The sequence below is a fragment of the Panonychus citri genome, unplaced genomic scaffold (assembly GCF_014898815.1).
Source record: "Panonychus citri isolate SS breed McGregor unplaced genomic scaffold, ASM1489881v1 Contig00094, whole genome shotgun sequence".
Classification (NCBI taxonomy): Eukaryota; Metazoa; Arthropoda; class Arachnida; order Trombidiformes; family Tetranychidae; genus Panonychus; species Panonychus citri.
This window is the reverse complement of record NW_026515499.1, coordinates 353540-378781: the sequence shown is the minus strand read 5'-3', so window position 1 is coordinate 378781 and position 25242 is coordinate 353540. Positions and strand designations below refer to the sequence as shown.

Sequence of the window (25242 nt, the reverse complement as noted above, 5' to 3'; positions counted from 1 at the left end):
GGTAATTATCAAGGGAGTTGAAGATATAATAATAATAATAATCATCATCATCATCATCATCGTCTTTATTATTTTGATGATCAATTGAATGAAGCAAGAACAACAATTTAGAGTAACAATCAATAGATTGTATTTTTGATTATCATTTGATGATTGAAACCATAACAATTAACGGGGTAATGATTAAGAAAATAGAGATTGTTAATTAACCAACCTTACAACAGCAATGGCAGGTCGTTGGAAAGATAATCTTTGAGATCGATGATTAAAATCAACTGTTGATGATGAATTAGTATCAGTAGTTGATTGGTCAACTGTACATGGACATCGAGGGTCAATCAGCATCATTGGTTGTATTGATGATGATGAAGGTGGAGGTGGAGGTGGTGGTGGGGGAGGAGGTAGTGATGTTGATGATAAGACTGATATCTGATCATCATCAGCAACATCATCAGTGTTAGTTGAATATTCATTTGCAATCAACTGTTGCTGTTGTTGGTCAACATGCAATTGGTCATTGTTAATACCACAGACTGGACATACTTGAAAAATATTATCTCGATAACAATAAGATGATGATGATGATGATGATGTGGGTGGTGGTGGTGGTGGATGATGATGTTGATGTTGGGGTGGACATAATGTTGACCCAATTTCGTGCATCATTGGTAACCCTGGACACTCATTGTTAGTTAATGTATATAAAGGATACGGATGATGGGGATGATTATGATGATAATGATGATGATGATGATGATGAAATTGTCGATTATGATGATGACAATAGCTTATGATTTAACCAGAAGATAAAAGGATGATAATGAAGATGATTAAGTAATACAAAAGGATGCGAGTTAATATAATCAGGATGAGAGAGAAAATAAATTAAAGGGATTCGATGTTAATTCATTTTTGTTATGTTAATTGTTTTGGATTAAAAAGAAAATTATTAACAAAAGAATCAACTGATTGCTGATTTAATCAATGATTCCATCACAATTGGATTGACATTCTCAACAGTTAATCTAATCATTTTTTCAAGAGCAACAAATGGGTAAGTTAATTATTCACAATTCAATTGATTATTTTGATATTTAATATACAGTTGAAACCAAATCATCAACTAATCTGATCAAATTGTTGACTATTAAATCACTAATCATCATCACCATCATCGTGTATAATATGATTAATGATTAAAATTAAAATTTCTACACGTAGAGTGAAAAAAATTTTAATCAAAATTAAAGTAAATTGCTAATGATTAACTTAAATGATCAATGGAAAAGTAAAGAGTAACAATTTCAACTATCAAATTAGATTGGAAACAATTAGATGAATTATTAAAGAAATTGACCAAAGAGTAATTGATTATCTTAATTGATTACTAATGATTAAAGTGATCAAATTAACCTCAATAATCAGTTAATAATATTAAGACATATATTAGATTATTATGATTATCATAAAGTTAATCGTGATTTAACCAACAGTAACTATGTAGAGTAAAAAGAAATAGTAACAATCAAGAGAAATCCATTATAATCAAGTTTGATCGTTTTCTCATGGAATCACTTTTGATTGTTCAGTAGTTTATTATTACTTAGAACTGAATTAATGATAATCTTTTCTCATTCACAATCAGATTAAATCAACATCAACAATATTGAATTCTTACCTCCCGAATGGATCTTCTTGTCCAGGATTTGCCATGATACCAAGTTCCTTCATTCTGAAATGATTCCCTGAATGAAAGGATGATCATAGGAAGAGAAGGAGACGAGAGAGAGAGAGAGAGAGAGAGAGAAATAAGAAACCAAATATAAGGAACCACGAAAATCGTATGTACATGAAACTATGAGCTGAGAATCAACAACAATAATAGAAACAGTTGAACATTTTGTTCTGAAAGTTACTACAAATTCTCGGACAATGAGAGTAACAATTTCTCTGGACATCAGCTTTTTGTGTTGACCATTCATTTGAGAATTGGTGATAGAGAGAGAGTAAGTGTTAGAGCGAGATGTTAATATGATGAAGAAAAAATGACCATGGGATGAAAATGACCATTGGAAAAGAGAAGGAAATAAAAGTCCACTGAAAAGTAACTGTTTTTTTCCTTCTTATTCATTCAAAGTGAATCAACTAATTCAAGTCAAATGAATAATAAATTACTAATAATATCCATGGGCGATGAGAAATGAATTTGATTTTCTTGTTTTGATTATGGATCAACTGTCAAATCTAGTTAACAATCAACAATTGATTCAAATTGCCAGTGTTCACTTTTTCAACAGTCAACAATTGTTGACAGTTAATCCCTATTAATGTAACGGTAAAACTGTTTCTCTAACACAATTTACCTTTAAGGTGATTTTCTTGATAATCAAGAGACTTGAACATGATTTATTTAGATCACAAATCAATAACGTGACATATTAAACAGGTAAAACTATTATTACAATCAATTTGATTTTGTAAATATTAAACTTATTAATTGAATTGAGTTGAAAAAAAATTAAACAACAATCAAGTTGGTTAATGATAAAAATGATCAATCATATTCAATCATAATCAATATCAGTGATGATAATATTATTAATGATGAAAAGAGTTGAGATATTGATAAAATGATAGCAAAAGTTATCAAGTAAAATATGAAGATGAGGATAAAGATAAAGATGAAGATAAAGATGAAGATGAAGATGAAGATGAAGATGAAGACGAGGATGAGGATGAGGATAATGATGATGGACATGATATTACACGAGCTCCAATGAATTTCCTATCATGTATTCAAGTAGCTAATCTAATTTACTGATTTTATCCCTGCCTGAACTTTTACCATGTTTGATAATGTTATCAAGAAATATTCAAGGGAATCAAGATGAGATGTGGGGATGTGGTGATGAGGAAGATGAAGATGAAGATGAAGATTAGTGTAAAAGAATCAAATTACTGACTGATACTTAATATATAATACGAGATGTGATTAACTGTTACTTGATTGTGGTTATAATTTAAGTTCATCTCTGTCTCTCTTTAAGATTAACTTACATTTGAGATGGAAAATGATTTCTGATCAAAATGATAATCATAGAGAATAATTGAGAAAACGGAAAAGGAAATGATGCTAAGATGTGATTAGATGTAATATAAACATGATAGAGATGATAGAGTTGTAATAATAATGTTATTTGTTGTTACTCTTTGTTTACCTGATGAAAGTTTCTCATTATCATCAATGAGATCAGGAAGTAACTTTTAGAAGGAAGAAGAAAAAATTAAAAAGAACAAAAAAATGACACAATAATAGAACAAAATTCCAATTTTCTTTTCTCTTGGAATAGTTTCACTTCCTGAATTCATAATCATCTCCATGAGATACACCGAGGAAAAAAGATACTGGACATTTGTCTTGGTCCAAAGTTAATCTACTTTTACCGTTATTCTTATGCTATTCAAGTTCAATAATTTTCGCCATTTTTTTTACCAGGAAATTATTTCTACTCTTCTATCAATATGATCGACATGGAAGTTCAATCAGATTCTTATCATAATCATGATAAGTCTCGAATTGCCTGAGGTGAAATTCAATCTCCAAGAACTTTTCGTTTACCTTTTTTTGTTTATCTCATTTTCTTTCCTCATCATCATCATGATGATAATAATAATTCTGATTAAATTTCCATCCCATTGACGTCGTTTCATATTCACAGTTTCATGAAATTCATCATCAATATTGTCCAATGTTGACTATTGAATCTTAATCGTTGTCAATTTGATAATCATCATGCTGTTAATTGATACAATAATTGATCACTTGATTGTTGTAACTTTTATCGTGACAATTGTGAGGAGGGAAAAAAGTAAATTCAAAATTGGCCAATAATCATAATCAAACTGGACATTGACCATTGGAAATTAGGTAAAGTTCATCAGCTATTAATAGATTTGATTGTTATTGTATTATCATTGTAATCAATTGTGAATGGAAACAAATTGTTAATTCAATTTAATTGTCATCTTAACCTTTAAACTTCCCTAGAGACCAATAACAATCAATGACAATTTCCAAATGTTATTTGATTGGATTTGATGATCAAGACAATAAAATTGATTCACTTTGAAAATTGTTTTCATTATTATTACCCTGCAATTAAGGTAAACAATTAACAATAATAATTAAAGTGTAAATATACTGTAATTAGGTCAATTTATTGGTTAAATTGATGACCAATTGTTTCAATTAATAGATTATCAAAATAAGTGAAAAAAAATCTAATGTCAATGTTAATCTAATTAGCGACAAGGTAACAATTAATATTAATCATACACAACATAATCTAACTAATGATGATTAACATTGGATTTTGTTCAGGGAAAAAAATTCCCATTTAAAAGCTAATTGAAATCATTAACAAGAGGATAAAAAACAATTACAATTATCAATGAGATTGATTAATCATCATCAACACTGATTATTATCAGTCTAATTGGATTAATTAATCACTGAGAATGACAATTAAATGATTAACAAAACTTTGGTTTTGGAATTCAAATGTTGATTTGAACAAAAGTTTCGAGGTCTAATGTTGGTGGATTATGAAAGGTATCAAAGTGTTAAAGTATCGGTCAGCTGATGGTCAGTTTAAAGGGATTGATAAGATATTAATAGTTACCCTGAGATAATGGTGGTCCCATTGGTATCCGTTTACCTCTAACAGTTGACCAAACGTTACCGAAAAGTGAATGATTCCGTCGATGCATGGGCTCCGCTTCCTGACTGTCCACGAAATGATCTTCATCCAATGACCCGGAAATTGCTCTTCGTATTTCCGGTCCAAACTCGTGTAATCGCCGTAGTCCAGCCTGAAGGGCAACCGTATTTTCATCATCCTTATTACCATGTTTATCTCTTTCCTCTTTACGTTTCTTGAACCGTCGGAAATAATCTTGGATCAAGAAGGTGGCATAAAATTTACCCACCGTTACCTCATCATCAGCCGCCGGTGGGACAACTTGATCCAAGAGTTTGGGTGAGGTTCGTTTCCAAATTTTCCTGATAATAGCTCTAAGCTCTTCGTTGGCTTCGTCAATGTTTCCATCAGTTTTGATTCTTAAATTGGTTCGAACCAAAGCAAATAAGGTCGCATTGAACATAACGGTACCATCCGAGTTAAGAGGCATATTCATTGAGACGAGTTTCTTACAAGCGATTCGATGTGGACACAGTTTACCAAATCCAAGGGGTGGAGATATTTTCCTTAGTAAAGTGACCACATCAAGATGCTTGATTCGTCCCTTTGCATCGGGATCATATTCTGACCATAAACGGACAAATTCATCTAAATGGTGAGCACCCAAGATTGACCAATCTCTGGTTAGATAATCAAAATTATCCATGATAACGGCAACGAAAAGGTTAATAATTAAAAATGAACATAATATGTAGAAAGAGATAAAGTAAGGGTAGGCCAAAGGTGACCCACATTTCTCCTTTGACCGAGCAGCGGGATCACATTTGGTCTCTGGTTGATCGGTACAGGCCATCATAATCTCTTGCCAGGATTCACCGGTTGCCGAACGGAACAAAACAATAATGGCCTGGAAAAACGATTGGAAATTATTGTTCCTATCAATGGCCGTGTTCGAGTCAAGTGCAATCTTACCAAAGGTTTGCATACCCACGATCGCATAGATGAAGAAAAGTAGTAAAATGAGCAGAGCGACATAGGGAAGCGCTTGAAAAGACTTTACAAATGTCCAAAGAAGAGTTCGAATACCTTCACCTCGAGCAAGAAGCTTAACCAACCTCATAACTCGAAAAAGACGGAAAAAGTTCATGTTAAATGGTTTAGAACCTCCAGCACCTTCTTTGGTCAAATTCGAGGCCTTTTTAACGATCACATCGTGGCCGATATGGACAAATGACCCAAGAACCAAAATACAATCCAAAATATTCCAAAAGTCGGAGAAATAGTTTTTAAATCGAAAAGCGTATAACTTTAAAATGAATTCTATCGCAAAAATAACGGAGAAAACAAGGTTCAACTTTTCGAGTACTTCGGTGTACGTTTGCGATTGACCATTGAACTTGATGGCGAGAGTCGTTGTATTGGCCAAGATTAAGATGAAAATAAAATACTCGAAATATGTTGAGGTGACAAACCACCAAACTTTATACTGGATCCGTTGCTTGGGAATATACCGACGAACTGGCCTGGCCTTTAGCGCAAATTCAATACAATTACGTTGATTCTTGTCGAGTTCACAGTTCTTATACTCTTGTTCACCTTCATTTTGAAAGGTAACGATAACGAAACCAACGAAAATGTTTACCATGAAAAAAGCGATCACAATGATATAGATTATGTAAAAAATGGACACAACCGGACGATAGTTCATCGTTGGGCCAAGATCTTCCGCTCGAGAATCCATCGAAACCTCAAGTAGCCTAAAAGGTGAAAAGTTTTTCGATGGAACAAAATTGAAAGGAAAATCAATATTAATCGATTGTTTATTATAACAATTTATTCTCAATATTCTCGAATATTGTAAACAAAAAACTCTTTTTACTTTTAATTACACAATTAAAAGATCAGTTAATTGTCCAAGTTATCAAATTGTTAACTTAAATATAGAAACCAAATTGAAAAAGTTTCTCGATTAACATTTTCCAAGTGGCTTCATTAAATTGTTACTTTTGGATCGTTTAAATTAAACAATTAACCAAATCAATACTAATATTAGATTGATAGTTGATGATGTTAGTGTGTGAAAAATTAAATTGTTGTAACAATCAATTGATCCAGTTGATGGATATTAAAAGAGAGATACAATTAACTATTATTTTCTGGAGAAATCAATTTTTCCATTAGATTATTTAACTTTTTTTTCATGAAAATGAATCAACATGATGGAAAAAAAGTTCAAAGAAAAGTTCAAAATTATCTTATTTTTATCATTCTAATAATTTATTCAATAAATTATTACCTTTTCTAAATCATAATGATGATAGTAAACGACTTGTAACAACAATTATCAGACAACAATTTAATTAGATTGAAAATCATTGATTAATTGAAAAAAAATATCCATCAGATTGAAAGTACGAAAAAAAAAGTTTCGACTTTCGTAATTGTTATTGTCATAATTGTAAGCAATTAACGGTTCCAATTTAGTTCAATTTAAACGTAGATTATCAATTTACACTGATTAACCTTAATTGTAAAGTTAATTGTTACTTACGTTGGCCAACCTTCAAAAGTTGATACAGTGAATAAGGTTAACATGGCTTTCGCTACGTCGTCAAAATTGAAGACATTATTGTCCCAAGTCCGTTCCTTAATTATGGGCCGATTAATGTCACCATCTTCAAAATCAATGAAGAAACCCCTTGACAATTAAGGAAATTAAAGTAACAATTAATGGAAGAAGCGAAAAAAAAAATTCGATAACAATTAAGGTTAACCAATTAAACTTACTGACAATCTTCGGGTGTCTCTTTTGATTCATCGGTACATCGGTAAAATTTTCCCTGAAAGAAAACAAAATTGATGAAAACAAATCCACAAATTAACGAGTTAAATTGTCAACAATCAAGGGAACAATTAACTGTTCCAGTCGGAACAATATAAAACCAGAATAATAGTAACTTTCCATTACAATTAAATCAAAACCAATTGAAAGTTTATTGAATTATGAGTTAGTATTAATACAATCAACTAACCAAATGAATTAAATTTTTCGTGTCTCATAAATGTTAATAATTAACTAATAACATTAATATCACCATTAATTGTGATAGTTATTCATACTAATCATGATAAGTGTCAAAGTTAATTGCTATGAAATAAAAAAAAGTAACACGCAAATGGACATTAACATCAATAATGATTAAACAGCTCGACCAGTTAAATTGTTTACCATTAAATAGATTAATCAACTAATTGTGAGTAACAATTTATCACAATTTGGTTATTACTATCAAAGTGAAACAATTTAAGTTAATTGTTGATGATAAAACGTAATTCATATAACGAATGGAGAAAGTAAAAAATTTTCCTCCCTTGAGGTTATTAATTGTTACGATTTAATTTAATTACATTTGTATTTGTGGACTGAGAAAACAACAACAACAAAGTTAACGGTAAATTGTTAATACTTTTGTTAGTTGTGACGTGATTTGATTTAGCAATTAGTTTGATTGTCTAACTGTAAATGTATTAGCAAATAAAGTAAACTCATCTAGTGGTAGTAGTGTTAAAATCAATTGTAATTTAATTTAATCCAGTTATACAAATTTCCTTACCTTGAACAATTGAACTCCAATAACAGCAAACATAAAGTTGAGCAAAAAAGTGACCAACATAATATTACCAATGGTCTTAATTGCAACAATTACACATTGAACAACGTGCTAATCAATTGGGAGAGAGAAAATTTAATTGTTAATTAGTTGGGTGATTAAATTGAAAGTAAACACGATTAATGTCAATGTAACAAATTGATCTAAATGCAATTATAATTCAATGTCAAAAATATCCAATAATTGAAAATAATATCAATGAAAATGTTACAACAATCAATAGATTGTTTCAAATGTAATTAACCATTGCCATTGACAAGCAAGAGAGAGACAATTAATAACTGGTAAGTAAAAGCTAATCAAATCAAGAGATGATTCAATTAGATTAACAATATACATTCATGTTCATTAAAAGGATATTGGTTTGATCAGGTTAATTAAATGATTTACATTTGATTAGTGGCAGAAAAAAAATGATAAATTGATTAATCTTTAATCAATTGATTGGATGAGGAAAACTTTTTCTTTATATTAAATCCCTTTGATTGTGATGATAACTAATCAATAGTGATGATGAAAACCTCAAAATCAATCAATGGATGAAGATGATGATAAAAATGATGATAAGGAAGATGATGAAATCGCCAATTGAAATTGATGGGAGCCAATGGAGGTAAAGGTTAACATTGAATTTACCGTTAACTTGACATCATCTTATTGACCGGTCAGTTGATCCTCTTGTTGGTCATCATCATCATCATCATCATCATCATCTTTTAAAGGTAAGATTGATTGACCATCGTCACCATGAAATAATTTCAACGATAACTTTGAGAGATAAAAAAATTCTAGTTGATTCTAATTGATTATTGTTTCCTCTGATGATCAGATATCGATCATAATTGATTAATTGTTGCAAAATTAACTCACTAATTAAACATCTCATTGAATGTTCACTCAGGCAAGATAATAATAATTGTTTATCTGTTGATCAAATTGTTACCGGTTAATTGTCAATCTAATCATTTTCATGGGCTTAAAGTTGCTATTCAATTTCAAGAGTTTATCATTAAATTGATTATCGATAAACATAACAATTTATTCCGATGTTATTATTATTGTATTAACATCTTCACAATTTATTTTCTCATCTTTTTCCTCATCTTTTTATCCTTCTTATCTTCATCTTTATCTTCAAAATCAATTAATCGATATTCGAGTATATAATGTAATAAGAAAAAAACTAATATCGATGAGAAAATTGAAAAAAAAACTTCACTTGGAAAAATTTATTCTGTCATTAATTTGATTATCCTGATCCCACAGCAATTTATTGGTGAACGGTGATCACAATTAAGGTTAACAATCCTTACAATTGTTAATTGTTACAATTTTGTCCCAAACAATCAAACCCTCTTGAAGTTGAGATTGATGGCCAAGTCTCAAATTGTAACAATTGTTTAATTGATTGAGTGTTTCTTACAAAATTGAATCAATTGTAAATTTGTATTCTATTGTTGATTTAATCATAATTATCATCTTGTTGATTAACATGATCATCATGAAATAATAATATCAAGTATTCATCATCAATTCAAGGCCTAGATAATTGTGACAAGATTATATTGATTCTCTCATGATCAACTTTAATCATTATGATTAACAGTAAAAGTTGAAATTATCATGATAACTATTACATATTAATTACATATTATTAGATAATGATAAGACAATCATCATCATCTTAATCATAATCCCAATCAAAATGTGAATCAGATTGACAATCAGATAGATAATGAAAACAACAACAATATGATTAACTGTGATGATTGTCACTAATCAATCCTAATAATGGTTATCACAGTAATCAAATCTATCGATCAGTAGTTGTGATCATTTCAAACCGTCACAATAATTTATTTCATGACAATCAGGGGATGAAATAAATATAACCAATATAATCTGAAAGGTAACTCATGATATGAGATATGAAAAAAAAATCACTGGAATCAAAATGATTAACTTGATGATGTTACTGATTATTATAATATTTATTGATATATGGTAACCATAATTGAGAGGGTTGAGATTCATGATAAGAATTACATGCTGGTTACCATGGAAACCGAAAATTCTGACAAAGAAATTCTGTCAATATTATGATACTTATATACTTTAGTATTATTATTTTTTGTTATCATTGTGAATTCGAGGGGAAAAAAGTTGTGATTTCATTTCTTTCCTTTCTGAAGCTGTGATACTTTCCAAATCTTTTTTTGTTTCATATGAATTAAGTATCATCATCATGATGAAGATCATGATCAAGACGATGATCTAATATTTATATAACATTACCATGATAAAGAAAACCACAGAATCCAAGGGAATCCAATGAAAATACTTGCAGATAAATTCTCAACTCGATGATGATATAAAACTTTTTCTTTCTTTTCTGTCTCTTTCCTATTCTTCCCAATCTCTTCAGAATTGGAATCAACTTTTCTCATCATTTATCTCATAAAAAGTCAAAGTGTCAAGTAACTGATTGGAGGGAAGGACAGAGAATGATAAAAAAAAGTGTTGATCAAGTAAATTGTCAACATGAGTGAACTCTAATTGTTGACAATTTAACTTTCACTTTCATTTTTTTCTTCTTCTTCATTTCTCTGCGGTTCATTTTCCCCAACCTCCATGTTCATGGTTACCAATCAATTCCGAATACATGTCAAGTCCCCTGAACTTATCATGTTATATGTGTTCCTTAATATGTTTACATTTCTAAATTCTCTCTCTCTCTCTGTTTGTGTGTTTCCTTCAATTTAATTAACCAAATTGTTGGTTAAATGATGTTGATTAAAACTAATTAATAAATTGCCAGAGAAAGTAAAGTTTTACACCACCATAATCAATGCTCAGGTAATTGACCTGAGTCATTATGGTGAATGAATCTGAAATTGGATCAGTTCAGTAACAATAGATACTGGAACTAGTTGAACCATGAAACTGATTGTTAATGATAATCACGATTTGATTGTTTGTATTTATTAAATTGCTCAATGATCGAGGTAGACAACATTTGAAACCTTTTAAATTGTCAACAATCAGGGGAAATAATTTATCAGAATATTTTAGAGAAACAAGTTATCTCATTTGATTCTGACATTTTCTATTTTTTTCCTCCCTGAAAATTATTATTATCAGAACTTTTTAAATCGTAATGATCATCATGGATTAAACCATTGAGAATTCAAATATGGAATCAAGTTATGTATCGTAAATGAGTCACAAGTGATCAGTTGAAGATTCTTAATCAATAATATCATGATTATGGTTTATGATTAATGAGAAATTCAGTTGAAAATGTTTCAGAATTTACATTTTTTTTTTCTTATATTCACTTGATTATCTAAATGTTTTGGAAAATTATTTCTCATGATAACTTTGATTCTGATGATTACAAGTAAAGGGTAATGGTGATGGAGGAGGGAGAGGCTCCTTTGTGGTAGTGGTGGGTGATGATGATGATGATGATCGTGGTGGTGAATTGTTACGATTCTATTTGAAAATTCAAATCATGAATTTATCATGCAATCTCACACTGGGTCCCGTCATTTGGTTCATGATGAAACTATTTATACAATTCAATTCAGAATTTATCTCAAGATTCCGGATGAGTGTTGAAGAGTTTCATAGTTATGTGAATGGATGAGAAGAGGAAAGAATGTCAGTTTCATCATCATGGAAAAGGAAAAAAGAAAACAAAATCTCTCTCTCTCTCTCTCTCTCTCTGGGAGTAAAACAAATGAAAAGGGTAAATTACCATGGAATTGGCTGAAAAAAGAACAAAAAATTTTGCATTCAGAATTTTTTTTTACTATTTTCTCACCATTTCGTCTAAATATCATTAAGAGAAATATCATTTCAAATAGAAAATTTTTACACCAAAAATTGAAATGAGCTCTGAATTAATCATGATCAGAGTAAAACTGATTCCGAGAATGATTCAAAATCCAAAACCAAAAGCAACAGAAAATTTTTATAAAATCAATCATCAACACGAATTCATTAGGAACATGGAATCGGAACTTTCTTTTCCTCTGATCATTGATTCTCTTACAGTTACGGATGATTTTCGATATCGATAACTTATCAGAATAGAACAGTTTCTTTTTTTATTCGATGATGAAAAAATAGGATGAGGTGAAATACTAAAAAGGAGACGAAAAAAAAACTCAGGGAAGAGATAATTTCATCATCATCCCGAATGGAGATGAAAAAAGGATCCATTAAGTTACTAAGAGTTCTGGTTAAAAGCTTTGCCATGTTAAAGGTTCATCTTAATACTTTTTTCCCCTGGTCTTGGGTCAGAATTTTCCCATTTCTCCTCTTTTTTATCAACTGGTCAGTTATCATAATATTATTATCATCATTCAGGGAGTTCAGGTTGTTTGTTATGGTCACTTATTGATCATCAATTCATGTAACTGTTGAGACATCGAAGTGTTTTCATCATCATTTATTGAACTTATCACCAAGGGTCCTGAAGCTTTGGGGTAAATGAAAAGTTTCACTGATTGAGTTTCAGTTTAGTTTTTTTTTTCCTCAACAATTAACTAATTGTTAACAAGATCGTGATAACAATTTAACAACAACCAAGGACAATTAGATGATGATTGTTATCATTGGAATTTGTTTTTTTACCTAATCTCTTTTGATTGTTTTGTCATGTTCATTGAGTTGATTGTGATTTGAATTGTAATCAGATTTGATTTTTTTAACAGCAAATCCAATCATGATTAACTTTTGATGATACAACTTATTTGTTAATTGCAATAATACCTTGATTATATTGATCTGGAATCAACAATAATAATATTTAATAATATTTTCATTAAATTAATTCAATAAGTTGAACTTTAAAATATCAAATTGAATCTGTGAAAATCCTAATCAAATTAAACAATATTGATAATTTAAACTATCACAATTAAAATATTCTAACCTTTATATTATCCGAAATAATCTCGAATCTTATTTTACTTTCATGATAAGTTTTAATTGAGTTACCATGAAATCTCATATTTCCTGAGTCTCATCCCGAATGATGATTTAATCAGCATTATGATTATCACATCATGATGCTGATCATGAAATGTTTTTCCTATTGTTAAATTGAACTGAATTTGAAATAGTTTTTTTTTATTATATTCACTTGATGATAATTATCATTTCAATTGTGATAAAATAGTTTCAAGAAGTTCATTGAGGTGAAAATTGGGAATTCACTTTTTATCAGAGTCTCGAATTTTGTTTTTCTCTTCATCATCAAAATTAAATAACAATAGGAAACAAATATAATTGATGAAGATGAAAATGAAGATGATGATGATGATGATGTTGATGATGGTGTGAGTGTGGGAGGATAAGGATGAGGATGAGGATGTGAAATCTAAAGATGCAGATGAAAGTTCAATGGACTGAGGATAAATTGAATGATAAATGGTGAAGAGTGAGATGGAACAGATTAAGAAGACAAATGAAGATGAAGATGAGGATGAAAAAGATGAGGATGATGAAGAAGATGATTCATTTTGATGACAATAAGTTACGAAGTTAAAATGATAACAATTTGATGATCATTATAATGGTAAGAAAATGATTAATTAACATTGATAGAAAAGTAGAAACATTAATATCATCATCATCATCATTATTATCATTTCTCTTTCATGATAACACAATTGAATCAATCATTAGATGACGATCATCATCATCAACGACAACAATTAAGTTTCCTGAGCAACAATTAATGATTTATTTGTGAATCCAAAATAATAACAAAGTCAAACGGAAATAATTAAATTGACAGAACAACAAAACAAAAGATAATTGTTAAGATAAACTATTCAATTATCAGTTAATAGTGACTCTCAATTATTTCACTGTAAACATTTAGACATAAATTTCTGAACAATTAATCTAATTGTTTGAAGAAAATTAAATTGTCAATAGTTACCTTTAAACCTTTTGCTCTGTTGATGGCTCGAAGTGGCCTTAAGACTCTTAGAACTCGTAAAATTTTAACGGCACTCAACTCGTCGCTCCTGTTTAGTATTATGGAGAAATGTTTACAATTAATTACGAGAGAGAGAGAGAGAAATTTATCCAAACAATTTACTAATTTTTCCAACAACAATTAACTTACTCTGGAAGAAATGACAACAATGAACAGGCGACAACAAGAACATCCAATATATTAAAAGGCTCTCGACAAAATGAGCCTTTATGAAGAGCCACACCATAGACTGTTGTCTATTAATTGTAATTAGTTGAAGAGGTATAACAATTAGTGGAACAATTAAACAGGAAAACAAACCATAAATTTTATTGTTTACCTTTAATAAGATTTCAATTGTAAAGACAATTGTAAATATCGCATCAAAAGTTTCCAGAATCTTTATCATGATCACAATTGAGAAAGAAAAAAAAAATTAGATCATTTTGAATTAATTCATTTGTTTTTCATTCAAATTATTAATACTATGATGATTTATCACTTGGGAGTGATAATTATCTCATTCAATGGAAATTAATTGTGACAATTTAACTTAATTACCTTTTTCCGATCACGATTACCTTCCAGTGGATCTTCAACCGCTAACATGGCTGAAGAGATCATAATACAAACCAAAATAAAGTTACCAAATAGACTATGTTTAATTACTTTATAACAAAATAATCTGATACTGTTTGGATGAGAAAACAATTAAAAATCAACAATTAACTTGATAATCAACAATTAAAATTGATAATAAAAAGTTTAATGAAAACTTTGGCTTGACAAAAATCAACTCGAATCTCAATCCGATGAAAAGTTTCATCGTAAATATCAAAACCATTAAATGTAAATTGTGATCAATAGGATTGAGTTTAATTATCGTCAACTTAATTGTAATTAAGTATTGATATCAATGGAAAAGCATTTTTAATCTGTATGATTGATTTGATGAGATTCATTTGATTTGGTTAATAGTTATGATTGATTGTCAATTGGATGATTAAACTGATCGGACTGGACGATGATTAAAGGTGAGAAAATTTATTAAATTAGATTGAATTGATTGTAGATAATTAATATTATTGATTGTTGATCAGTGTGAAAATCTATGAGTTTAATTGTATTGATTGAGAGAGAACTCATTTTTCCAACTTTGGTGAAATATTATTTTCTATTCGTAATTAATTGTGATTAATAATCTCTAAGTGTTGCTCACCTATTTTTAGGGCCAAAGATAAAAAATGATGAATAATTAGGAATGGGTTTCACTTTCATGGTCTCTGCTGGATCGGATATACGTCGAGCTGTCCCACCTTCACCAGCATCTTCTTCCTCCTCCTCCTCATCTCCATCTCCATCATCATCACCATCGCCCCCACCGCCTTCAATATCACCATCGCCATTAATATTATTCCCATTGTCAAGATTATCAATATTTTCTGTCATCAATAGCAAAGGTAAACAATCAATCATATTTCATTTAATTAGCTCAATTTCAAATTCTCACCTTTATCATTACTGTCCCCACCCTCTTTATCATGATTATCCTCATCATCAGCATCAACTTTAACAAAGATTTGATCCTGAGAGAAACAAGATTGTAATTAATTAATTTACTCTCAATTGATTAAAATGTTCAACGAAATGTTTAATTTTTAATTGTTGAATTATTGTCATTATTATTTACCGGATCGGGTTTGTGTCTTGGTCTATTTAGAATGGTCATTGATCCATCTCCTTTTATTGTATCTCCATCAACTCCTCCAACTTCAAGGTCACTTAGACCATCGGCACTTCCGGTATTCTTGTAGAATGATTTTTTCCTCTTCCGTCTTGACCCTGTTTCACTTCCGCCTCTTGATAAACTAGAAGGTAAATCTAAACCCTCTTCATCACCATTCTCATCAATTGGTTTCTCTTCTTCCGCTTCCTCTTCAGGTTCAGCTTCTTCTTCTTTCTCGATTGTGGTCAAACTTTCAGCATCGGCCAAGTTATCGACGGCAATGGCCAAGAAAACGTTCAACAATATATCTACACAATGAGAAAAACAATAATATAACAATAAAAGAACCACCAGTGGGCTAATGATTAGAAAATATCCTTAGAAGTGAAAATCGAAAACAGAAAAACAGAAAACAGAAAATTCCAATTCCATTTGAACATATAATTCAATAATCACCCTGAGAGGAAAAAAAGAAAGAGAAAGGCAGAGAGAGGAAACTTTTCTCTCGGTGAAAAAAAACTCAAGTGTAATGAACTTTACAGTTACCATGATGAATATCATGTAGGTATAAAGAGCTGAATTTCAAGAATCAATGATTATTAATGATCATTTTCATGGATAATTGATTGTGAGTTTTTTTTTCATCTCCAACAATCAAATTAAATTGTATTTACAGTAAGTTAATTTCAACACAGTTGAAATGATTGTTGAACAGTTTTATTCATGTAAATTAATATTATGCTAATAAAACTAATTCATGATAAGTTTGTCTTTTGGAAACTTCTAATTCTCAGAAAAACTAAATGAATTTCGAACTTTTTTTTTCCTCTCAACTTTTACTCTACATTTTTTCTCTCTCTCTCTCTCTCTATCTAAATATCGAATTTGAATATTTACATTGATAATCATTCTCAGTATGATGATGAACTTTTTTCTTCTTCCTCCCTGAGTAAACTATAAAACACTATCCATAGATTATTCTTACACTATTGTTAATATCTAATACTAGATTTTGATAATATCACCATCATGATAATCAACTCATCTTTGAAATAACACATCAAGGAATCGGAAATGAATTGAAACAAAGTTTCCACTCCCACGCCGAGTTGAAATTCATATATAATAATACTTACAGTTTCCGGTTACAAAAAGTATCAAAAAATATACACAGGCAAGGATACCAACAGTTTCCACCCCACCATAGGCTTGAATACCACTGTACATAACAACATTCCAGTCTTCACCAGTGAGAATCTGAATATACAATATCAAAGTTATAACAATGGAAATTGAATCAAAATCTTATGAGATGACCATTGGTCAGTTGTTGCTGTTATTGTTATTACCTGGAAAACCGTTAACATCGCCTGCCAGAATGAATCAAAATTGGCTCGAGCCTTTGGTTGATCAGAGTAATTAAATTTACCACCAAAAACTTGCATCCCAAGCAGGGAAAAGATAACAATAAACAGGAACAATAATAACAATAGACTGGCAATGGCTCTCATTGAGTTAATCAGGGAAGCGACGAGATTACGAAGTGAAGTCCAATACCTGTAATTAATTAATTAATAGTAATTAACTTTATTCCATCTAATTAATTGGTTGGAATATGAATTGAAAAACAAAACAAAAGTTCCAACCATAATGTAATTATCGGTTCAAATTGTATTAAAACAATAATTAACCATAATTAATGTTACCATGAAACTGAATTTGTAATATGAGAGGAAAAATTTATGAATGAATAACAGATTCGTGAAATTTGATGATTTAATTAATTGTTATTACAATTTAAATGATAATGTTTATTTAAAACAATTTATATGATAATTTGAGACTTTTTCAAATGAATTTTTTTTTTTCAAGCAATCAAATTGTAACAATTAATTTCAATTGAAATTTTTGTTCAGTTCTGTTGGGGAAAAAACAATTTTAATGACAATTTGATTTTAATTGTCAACGAATTAAATATTTCCTACGTTAATATGATTTAATTGTCAACCAACTAAGTGACAATTTAACAACAACAAACTAAAACCCACAATTGTCTTAACTCAATGAATAAAATTAACTTGTACTAATAGTAAATTTTTAACAATTTATCAAGAGATGAAACAATTTGATTAACTGGTAATTTGATAATTACACTCAACTGGTGAAAATGAAACTAATAATTAAACAAATCATTGTGACAATCAATTGATAATATATTAGGTAAAAGTGTCAACAATAAATGACAATATAAGGAGAGATGAGGTAAACGAAAATGATTAAGATGAAAAGAAAAGGAAAAAGAAAGAGACAAATGATGATGAAGATGATAAAGATGATAAAGAAAGAGAAGAAAAAACATCTCTCTCTCTCTCTCTCTCTCTCTCTCTCTCTCATGATTACCGTTATAATTTTAGATGGAGAAAGAGAAAGTATAAATAACTATGAATAAATGTACTATTATTATTATAGATATTGTATTGAATCGGTAATGATAAATAATGTTGACCATTGGTCAGTATTCATCCTTTTCACTATCAACAAATTACTTGGTCAATGATGATGATTTGACAAGTTATCATAATAATAAATATATTGTCCAAGTTTTCATACACATAAAGGTTGACCAAATGATGATAAAATAGTATTATATCAATTATAATGATGTTGGTGACGTTGGGAGTGGATGAGAGTTGGAATATGAATAGTTTAAGAGATGATGATAAGTATAATCATCATCATCATCATCATCATCATGGTGTTGATGGTTTATCATATTATTCAGTTGATATTTATGATGATAATATGTTAACAAATGATATGAAGAAAGAGGCAAGAGAAACAAAACTTTTTGATCACCATGAAAATTGCAACTCAATCATGATGATCAAATTTAAATATCACTTTCTCATCATGAATCAATTCATTATTCATCATCAATGAATTATAATATTCCAGAACTTTTTATATATACATTCAATCTGAAATAAAAAGTTAATCGTTACAATTGTTTACTGTTGTTTTAATATTGATTTTATTTTCTTCTCAATTCTGTAACCTACAACTCTGAGTTTACCATGTAATTTGAAATTTCATTTGAAATTTAACCTGAAAACATGAAAAGGAAAAGATAACCAGAGATAAAGCTTAGTTCAGCCATTTCAATGGATATTTTTACCTTTTTTTTCAAACTATCATTATACTCCCCACTCCCTGAACTCATCTAAAACCCACCCTGATGTTATCATGTTACTGATTGTTGTATATTAATTTCAGTTATTATTACAGATTCAGCAATAAACGATACAAAATTTTCAGAATATTCAATCAATTGATTGATCACTTTACTTTAAATTGTTCACCCTGTTATCATTGTTCTGTTTCATGGTAACTGAGCCAGAGAATCGAGTTGAAATTCATGAGAGACAAATCTCTCTCTCTCTCTCTCTCTCTCTCAGATTAAATTGTTGATAAAATATTGATTCCCAATTGAATTGGAATCATGATCATCTTGAAACAATATCACCATGATAATTAGCATTTAAATTGCTAACCTAATTTACTGATTGTCAAAAGGGTTGAGCTTTCAAATGGTTAATTATAAAACTTTTGATACAATATTTAAGTGGTTGATCTGTCAAATGATAACCTTAAGCTACTAGTAATATACAACAATTAAAGTCTATTTCTGTTAAATTAATCAATATATTTCAAAGTTAAAATGTTAATTGCTCACTAATTTGCCTGATTATACAATTGGAAATTAGTATCACTATCAAGATATGATTTATATCATAATAATTGACATTGATTAAACATGTTACATGGTTCAATTGTTTTCCTCATCTAATTATGAAACATTATTTTCAATTAATTAACTTAATTGTGATCATATCTGACTGATTACTTTGAGTGAGACATTTTTTTTGTGTCTAATCTTAACAAAAGTCACAATTTATTCAATCTAATTATCAGTTAATTAGTTGGGAAGATGAAACAATTTACTCTAAGGTAAATCATCATTATTTCCTCATCTCTTTGATCATCATCATTAACAATGACATATAAATAAATGACTAAAGTAATTCAAATGACAATCAACTGATTATCGTAATTGTAACCATTTAAAGTACAGTATAAAGAAAACAATTATCGTTTCGTTAAATTGTCAACTCAGATTAAGAAGCGAAAAAAAAAGTTTTTAATTTTAATTGTTACCATGGTAATGGAAACGTTGATTAAAGCTTTTAAATGGCAGGTACAACAATTAGCTTGTGTTTAAATTGTTGCAGAAATGAGCAAAATGAAAAATCAAACTAATCACAATTAACTTTCTTGCATAACAATGTATTCACCATAAATCTGATCGTTAATCCTTATCATCCGTTTGATTTAAGCTAAATTGTCACAAAGATGATGATGATAAATGAATTAATGAGCCAAACGAATCATCAGCATGAGATCAAGTCAATTAAGATTAAGGTTAATAGTGATCAAGAAAAAAAAGGTTAATTAAGTGTAGGAAGAGATTTAACCAAGGGAGACAGAGAGAGAGAGAGAGAGAGAGAGAGAGAGAGAGAGAGAGAGAGAGAGACTCATATTAATGCCTTCGAATGATAAAAAAAGGATTAATGGTTAGGAAGAGATGAAGATGATGAGGGTGATGGGGATGAGGAAGATGAAGAGGAACCAAAAGGATGAAGGTTAATCTCTGGTTAATATCAATGTTTTTCATGATGATAGTAAACATGAAAAGCTTTTGTGTTGATAATGGTTTCTTTTTAATGGAAAAGTAAGATGATGATGATGAGGAAGATAAAGAAAAGAGGAAGCTAAGAGTATCAAGGGCGTGGTAATTCAATGATGATCACCATCAACATGATGTTTCAAGAATCCTAGTGATTAAAATGATACCAATTTTGATGTGAAAAAAGTTTCACCCTTTCAACTATCAAAGTTAAATTAAAAGTTTCAATTCTAATCAAGTTTATATGGATCATGATAATCATCACCATAATGATGATAATAAAACAAGAGGGGAAAATGATTAGGGTGAAAAAGTGTCAACTCAAGTTGAATTTACATTTTCTTTTCATCCTCATCACTTTTTTTTTGCTCTTCTACCACCAGTACATCATCTTCATCATCTTCATCATCCACATCATTTCATCACCTTCCATTCACCCTGTTTACCACCCTCAATATCACAAGTTCATTAGGAGATACATTAGTTTACTTATCATGATGATTCTTATGAGAAAACATTAATAAGTTCCAAAGGGAAGTTGAAGAAGAAAAAAAAATATATAAAAGAAGAAAAAACTTCTCAAGATTTCCTCTTCTTCCTTTATCATCGTCTTCATCTTCATCTTCATCTTCATCATCATTTCCATTGAAGATACTTTAACAATTTCCCTTACTCACCCAATTCATGATGATTCTGAGATAATATTTTTCTCTTCAACTTTTTATCATGAAAGTTTCCTTCATAATTGTTATGGTTACTTATTAGCATGAGACAAATTCAGTTAAATCATTTGAATAACTAATTTTACATTTGAATATTATTATTGCGATTAAGGGAACAGTTTGTAAATACAACAACAATTTACTTTAACAATGTTGACAAATTTAGACAATTTAATCCTAATGGTGATTACAATTAATCAATAATTAAACCAATTATAACCCAAGAGTAATCATTTAAATCTTGTAAGCTTTTCATTTGATTCATTACAATCAATTTTTAATCAGGATTATTATTATTATCATGTTAATCTTATGATAATCCAATTTAACTGTTGATTAGACAAGCTGATTGTGGGTGAAATCAGATTGTTAATCCAGTTGGAAATTGTGAACAGCAATCAAATCAATTTAAATGTAATCTCATTGGAAAGTTTTAAACTGTAATTTACTAATCACTTGGTGAGTAGTGAAATTTTTTGTTGTTACTCAGTCAAATCAAATCATTAACACCCAATGAATTTCCAAGTGATTTAATCATTTCATGTAAATCAAATTGTTACAATTTAATTTTCGTTTCATGATATTGTATTACAATCTATTGATAGAAAAGATTACATGGAAAACAACAATAACCTCATATTGAACCAATTCCATGATAATAATGGTGAGAATTCCGAGTCAAGATAGAAAATAATATCAGTTATATTGAACTTCCTTCACCATGGAATTGAAAAAAAAAGTTCAATGTTGAAATAATCAGAATCTAAATTATAAGTTATCATCATGATAATTGTAAAAGTTTCAGGGAAAAGCCAAAGACATGGAAAAGTTTTCAAAGGAGTAAAAAAGAAGGAAAAAAAAATTCCAACTGAAATGAATTCATGAAAACATGAGGGGTATTCACATGATAATTATCATGACATTAATGAAGATAAACACATGATGATAATAATTCAAATGAATATCTTTCAATTAATATCAACAAGAAGTTGATGGAAAATTTTTCTTCAAATTTTCAAATTGAACACAAAAGTCACTTTGAATATCAACAATGATTAAGATGAACATCTAATTAACTTAAACTAAACAGCAATTTAATCGTCAATTACCTAATTCCCTGTTAATCATGTTCCATGATTGGATAATTTATTCAGCTAATTTAGTTTCTCAACTTTTGTTTACTTTTTCCCAAACAACAATAAAAGGATAGACAAACAACACATCGAGTTAATTAGATTAATCAATCGATTGTGGTGGTTCATTTCGACCTGACCTTTAAAGGGCCAAGGGTCAATTTTACTCACTTGGTCACTTTAAATATACGCAGTAAACGGACACACCGAAGCACGGAGACTCCTAACGGTTCCATCCATTGATTTTTGGTCAATACAATTTCCGAAATTGATCCGATTACAACGAAACAATCAAAACGATTAAAAAGAGATACAAAATAACCTTGCAATCCAAGACTGTACATCTTGAGAAACATCTCAAGGGTAAAAAGTATCACAAAAAATATATTAGCATTATCTGGAAGAAGAGAAGGAGAAAAGAAGAAGAAAAGTTCGTCAGTTAGTTTCGAAACTTCGAATGACCTGTTCTATTGGAAATAGAAGAAAAAAAACATCAACAACTTTTTCGAGATTTTTTTCCAACTCGTTTTACTCTAATTCGTTTTTTTTTCATTCATCTTTTTCTATTTGCTTTCTCATTGTTCTCGGAAGTTGAAGGATTTAGGAAGTATCGGTTATCGTTACTATTATTGTTCGGCAATTTAATGTTTCATCATCACAAATTGAATTGTTATCTTCATCTTTCGTAATACCTTCTCACTTTAACTCTCTCTCTCTCTCTCTCTCTTGCTTGATAAGATTTCATTTCCTGCAATATTTGCATCATTTCATTTCATCTCTTCCCTGAATCAGGTTAACAAGCATCTTAATAAATGGTAAGATGAGGTGGGAGGGTTAAGTGAATGACCAAATCAGCATGAATTATATTCATTCACCATTCTCACTCATTTCTCTCTCTCTCATTTGATATGAGTAAAAGTCATGTACTAGTAAGTATTAAATCTGAAAGCCTCTTTTCTGTGATCATGATGAAATCTTAATCATTTTACGTATCAGATTGATGATCAAATGAGATGATAAAAAAACTGTTCCAAGCAAAAATATTAATAGTAAACTAGTAGAGCTAAAATCCAATGGAGCATAATATGGATAAAGAGAAGATCAAGTTAACCCAGAAGAAAAATGAAGAAGAAAATATCACATAGATTTTTATTTTATTCTCAATACTTTTTCATCCTCATCATTTGTTATCTTCTCTTTCTCTCTCTCTCTAAGTCACTCTTTCAACAACACCAACCATCATACTCATTTTAAGTGACTCCAAACTATCAGAACTTTCAAAGTTACGCCTTCGAAATCATTACAACTTGTTCATTGCATATAATCAATCAGAACATTTTTCTCTATCCAGAAGGAAATACAAGATTCATGGTCCATTTTATCATCCATACCTATCACTCTCCCTCTTTCTCTCTCACTCTCTTACTATCATCATCTCCATCGTCTCGTCATCATCGTTTTTTAAGGCAATCGACAATTTATCTAACAGTTTGAGTCTCTTCTTCCATGTTATCGTTTCCATTGGAACATTGAATAACTTTAACCAATGGAAACCCTGATGGATTTCGAGTTTTTTCCTTAGAACTTTTTTTTTCTTCTCACAATTTCAACTCTCTCCATTTCTCTATTCTTCCTCCTGGTAAAAGCCAGCATACGCTCAATGTTTTCATTCAATGTTCATGTTTCAGGATAAAATATCAATTGAATCTTTAACTTTTTTCTCTTCTCTCTCTCTCTCTCAACCCACCACCCAACCCACCCACTTCCATCCTCCTCCTCTTACCAACCATCATTCAACTAACACTTTAAATGACAATCATGTTCAGTCAAGTTTACTTGTTCAACTTATTATTTTCTTATCATCCATCCTCATGAAATAAATGTTCACCCATAACAATAATAGTCATCATCATGATTATAATAACAATCATAATAAAAACAATATATTAGAACTGAGAATGTTATTCAATCGATTTCACATTGGAAAAAAAATCGTTTCAAACGAAAATCAAAATCGCAACTGATCAGTTTCGTATTAACGATATAATATTTGATTCTAATCATCATCTGATAATCATTAAGTATCTCAATTGGAAATAATAACATGATTATCAACCGATCAACGTGAAAGGAAATGGTATCAATCAAATCAACAATCAATTCGAAACTTGAATGATTAATTCATTTTCACTTTGAAAAGTTAATTTTGTATCAATTGTGGAAATGGGAGTAAGGATTTAATCGAGAATAATATTTATCATGTTTACCTTGGAATCGTTCAAGTGCTGGAGGTTGACGATGATGTTCAGAGGCCAAGGTGCAGGTATTAAGAAAGACGAGAACGATAATAGTCCAATAAAGTGCTTTCGATTTACAAATTTTTCGGCAACTTCGACGGCACCGACGATTGAGTACATCGAAACGCTCTCTGTTGTTTTTATCAAGAAAATAGAATAGAAAAATGTTATCAATTTCAAATATTAGAATAAAACAAAAGGAAAATTTTTCTAATATGATATTATCTGTGTAAATTGAGACATAAATCATGTTC

General features: G+C 29.8%; 1 protein-coding gene across 2 annotated transcripts in view; it reads right to left on the bottom strand.

Moving 5' to 3' along the window:
* The window catches only part of LOC128387842 (muscle calcium channel subunit alpha-1-like), a 33420-nt gene that overhangs the window by 1662 nt on the left and 6516 nt on the right, over positions 1 to 25242 (bottom strand). Inside the window, exons 6-22 of one of the 2 annotated variants that reach the window (XM_053347116.1) lie at positions 24959 to 25119; positions 22863 to 23088; positions 17442 to 17649; positions 17229 to 17349; positions 16057 to 16400; positions 15877 to 15952; positions 15586 to 15808; positions 14928 to 15057; positions 14707 to 14766; positions 14517 to 14623; positions 14328 to 14415; positions 8315 to 8422; positions 7488 to 7540; positions 7252 to 7398; positions 4683 to 6457; positions 1679 to 1745; positions 215 to 787 (exon numbers count right to left, since the gene is read on the bottom strand). In XM_053347116.1, the coding sequence (XP_053203091.1) occupies positions 215 to 787; positions 1679 to 1745; positions 4683 to 6457; positions 7252 to 7398; positions 7488 to 7540; positions 8315 to 8422; positions 14328 to 14415; positions 14517 to 14623; positions 14707 to 14766; positions 14928 to 15057; positions 15586 to 15808; positions 15877 to 15952; positions 16057 to 16400; positions 17229 to 17349; positions 17442 to 17649; positions 22863 to 23088; positions 24959 to 25119 (4467 nt within the window). The remainder of the gene's footprint in view (positions 1 to 214; positions 788 to 1678; positions 1746 to 4682; positions 6458 to 7251; positions 7399 to 7487; positions 7541 to 8314; positions 8423 to 14327; positions 14416 to 14516; positions 14624 to 14706; positions 14767 to 14927; positions 15058 to 15585; positions 15809 to 15876; positions 15953 to 16056; positions 16401 to 17228; positions 17350 to 17441; positions 17650 to 22862; positions 23089 to 24958; positions 25120 to 25242) is intronic. The other variant, XM_053347117.1, reaches the window with a different exon arrangement.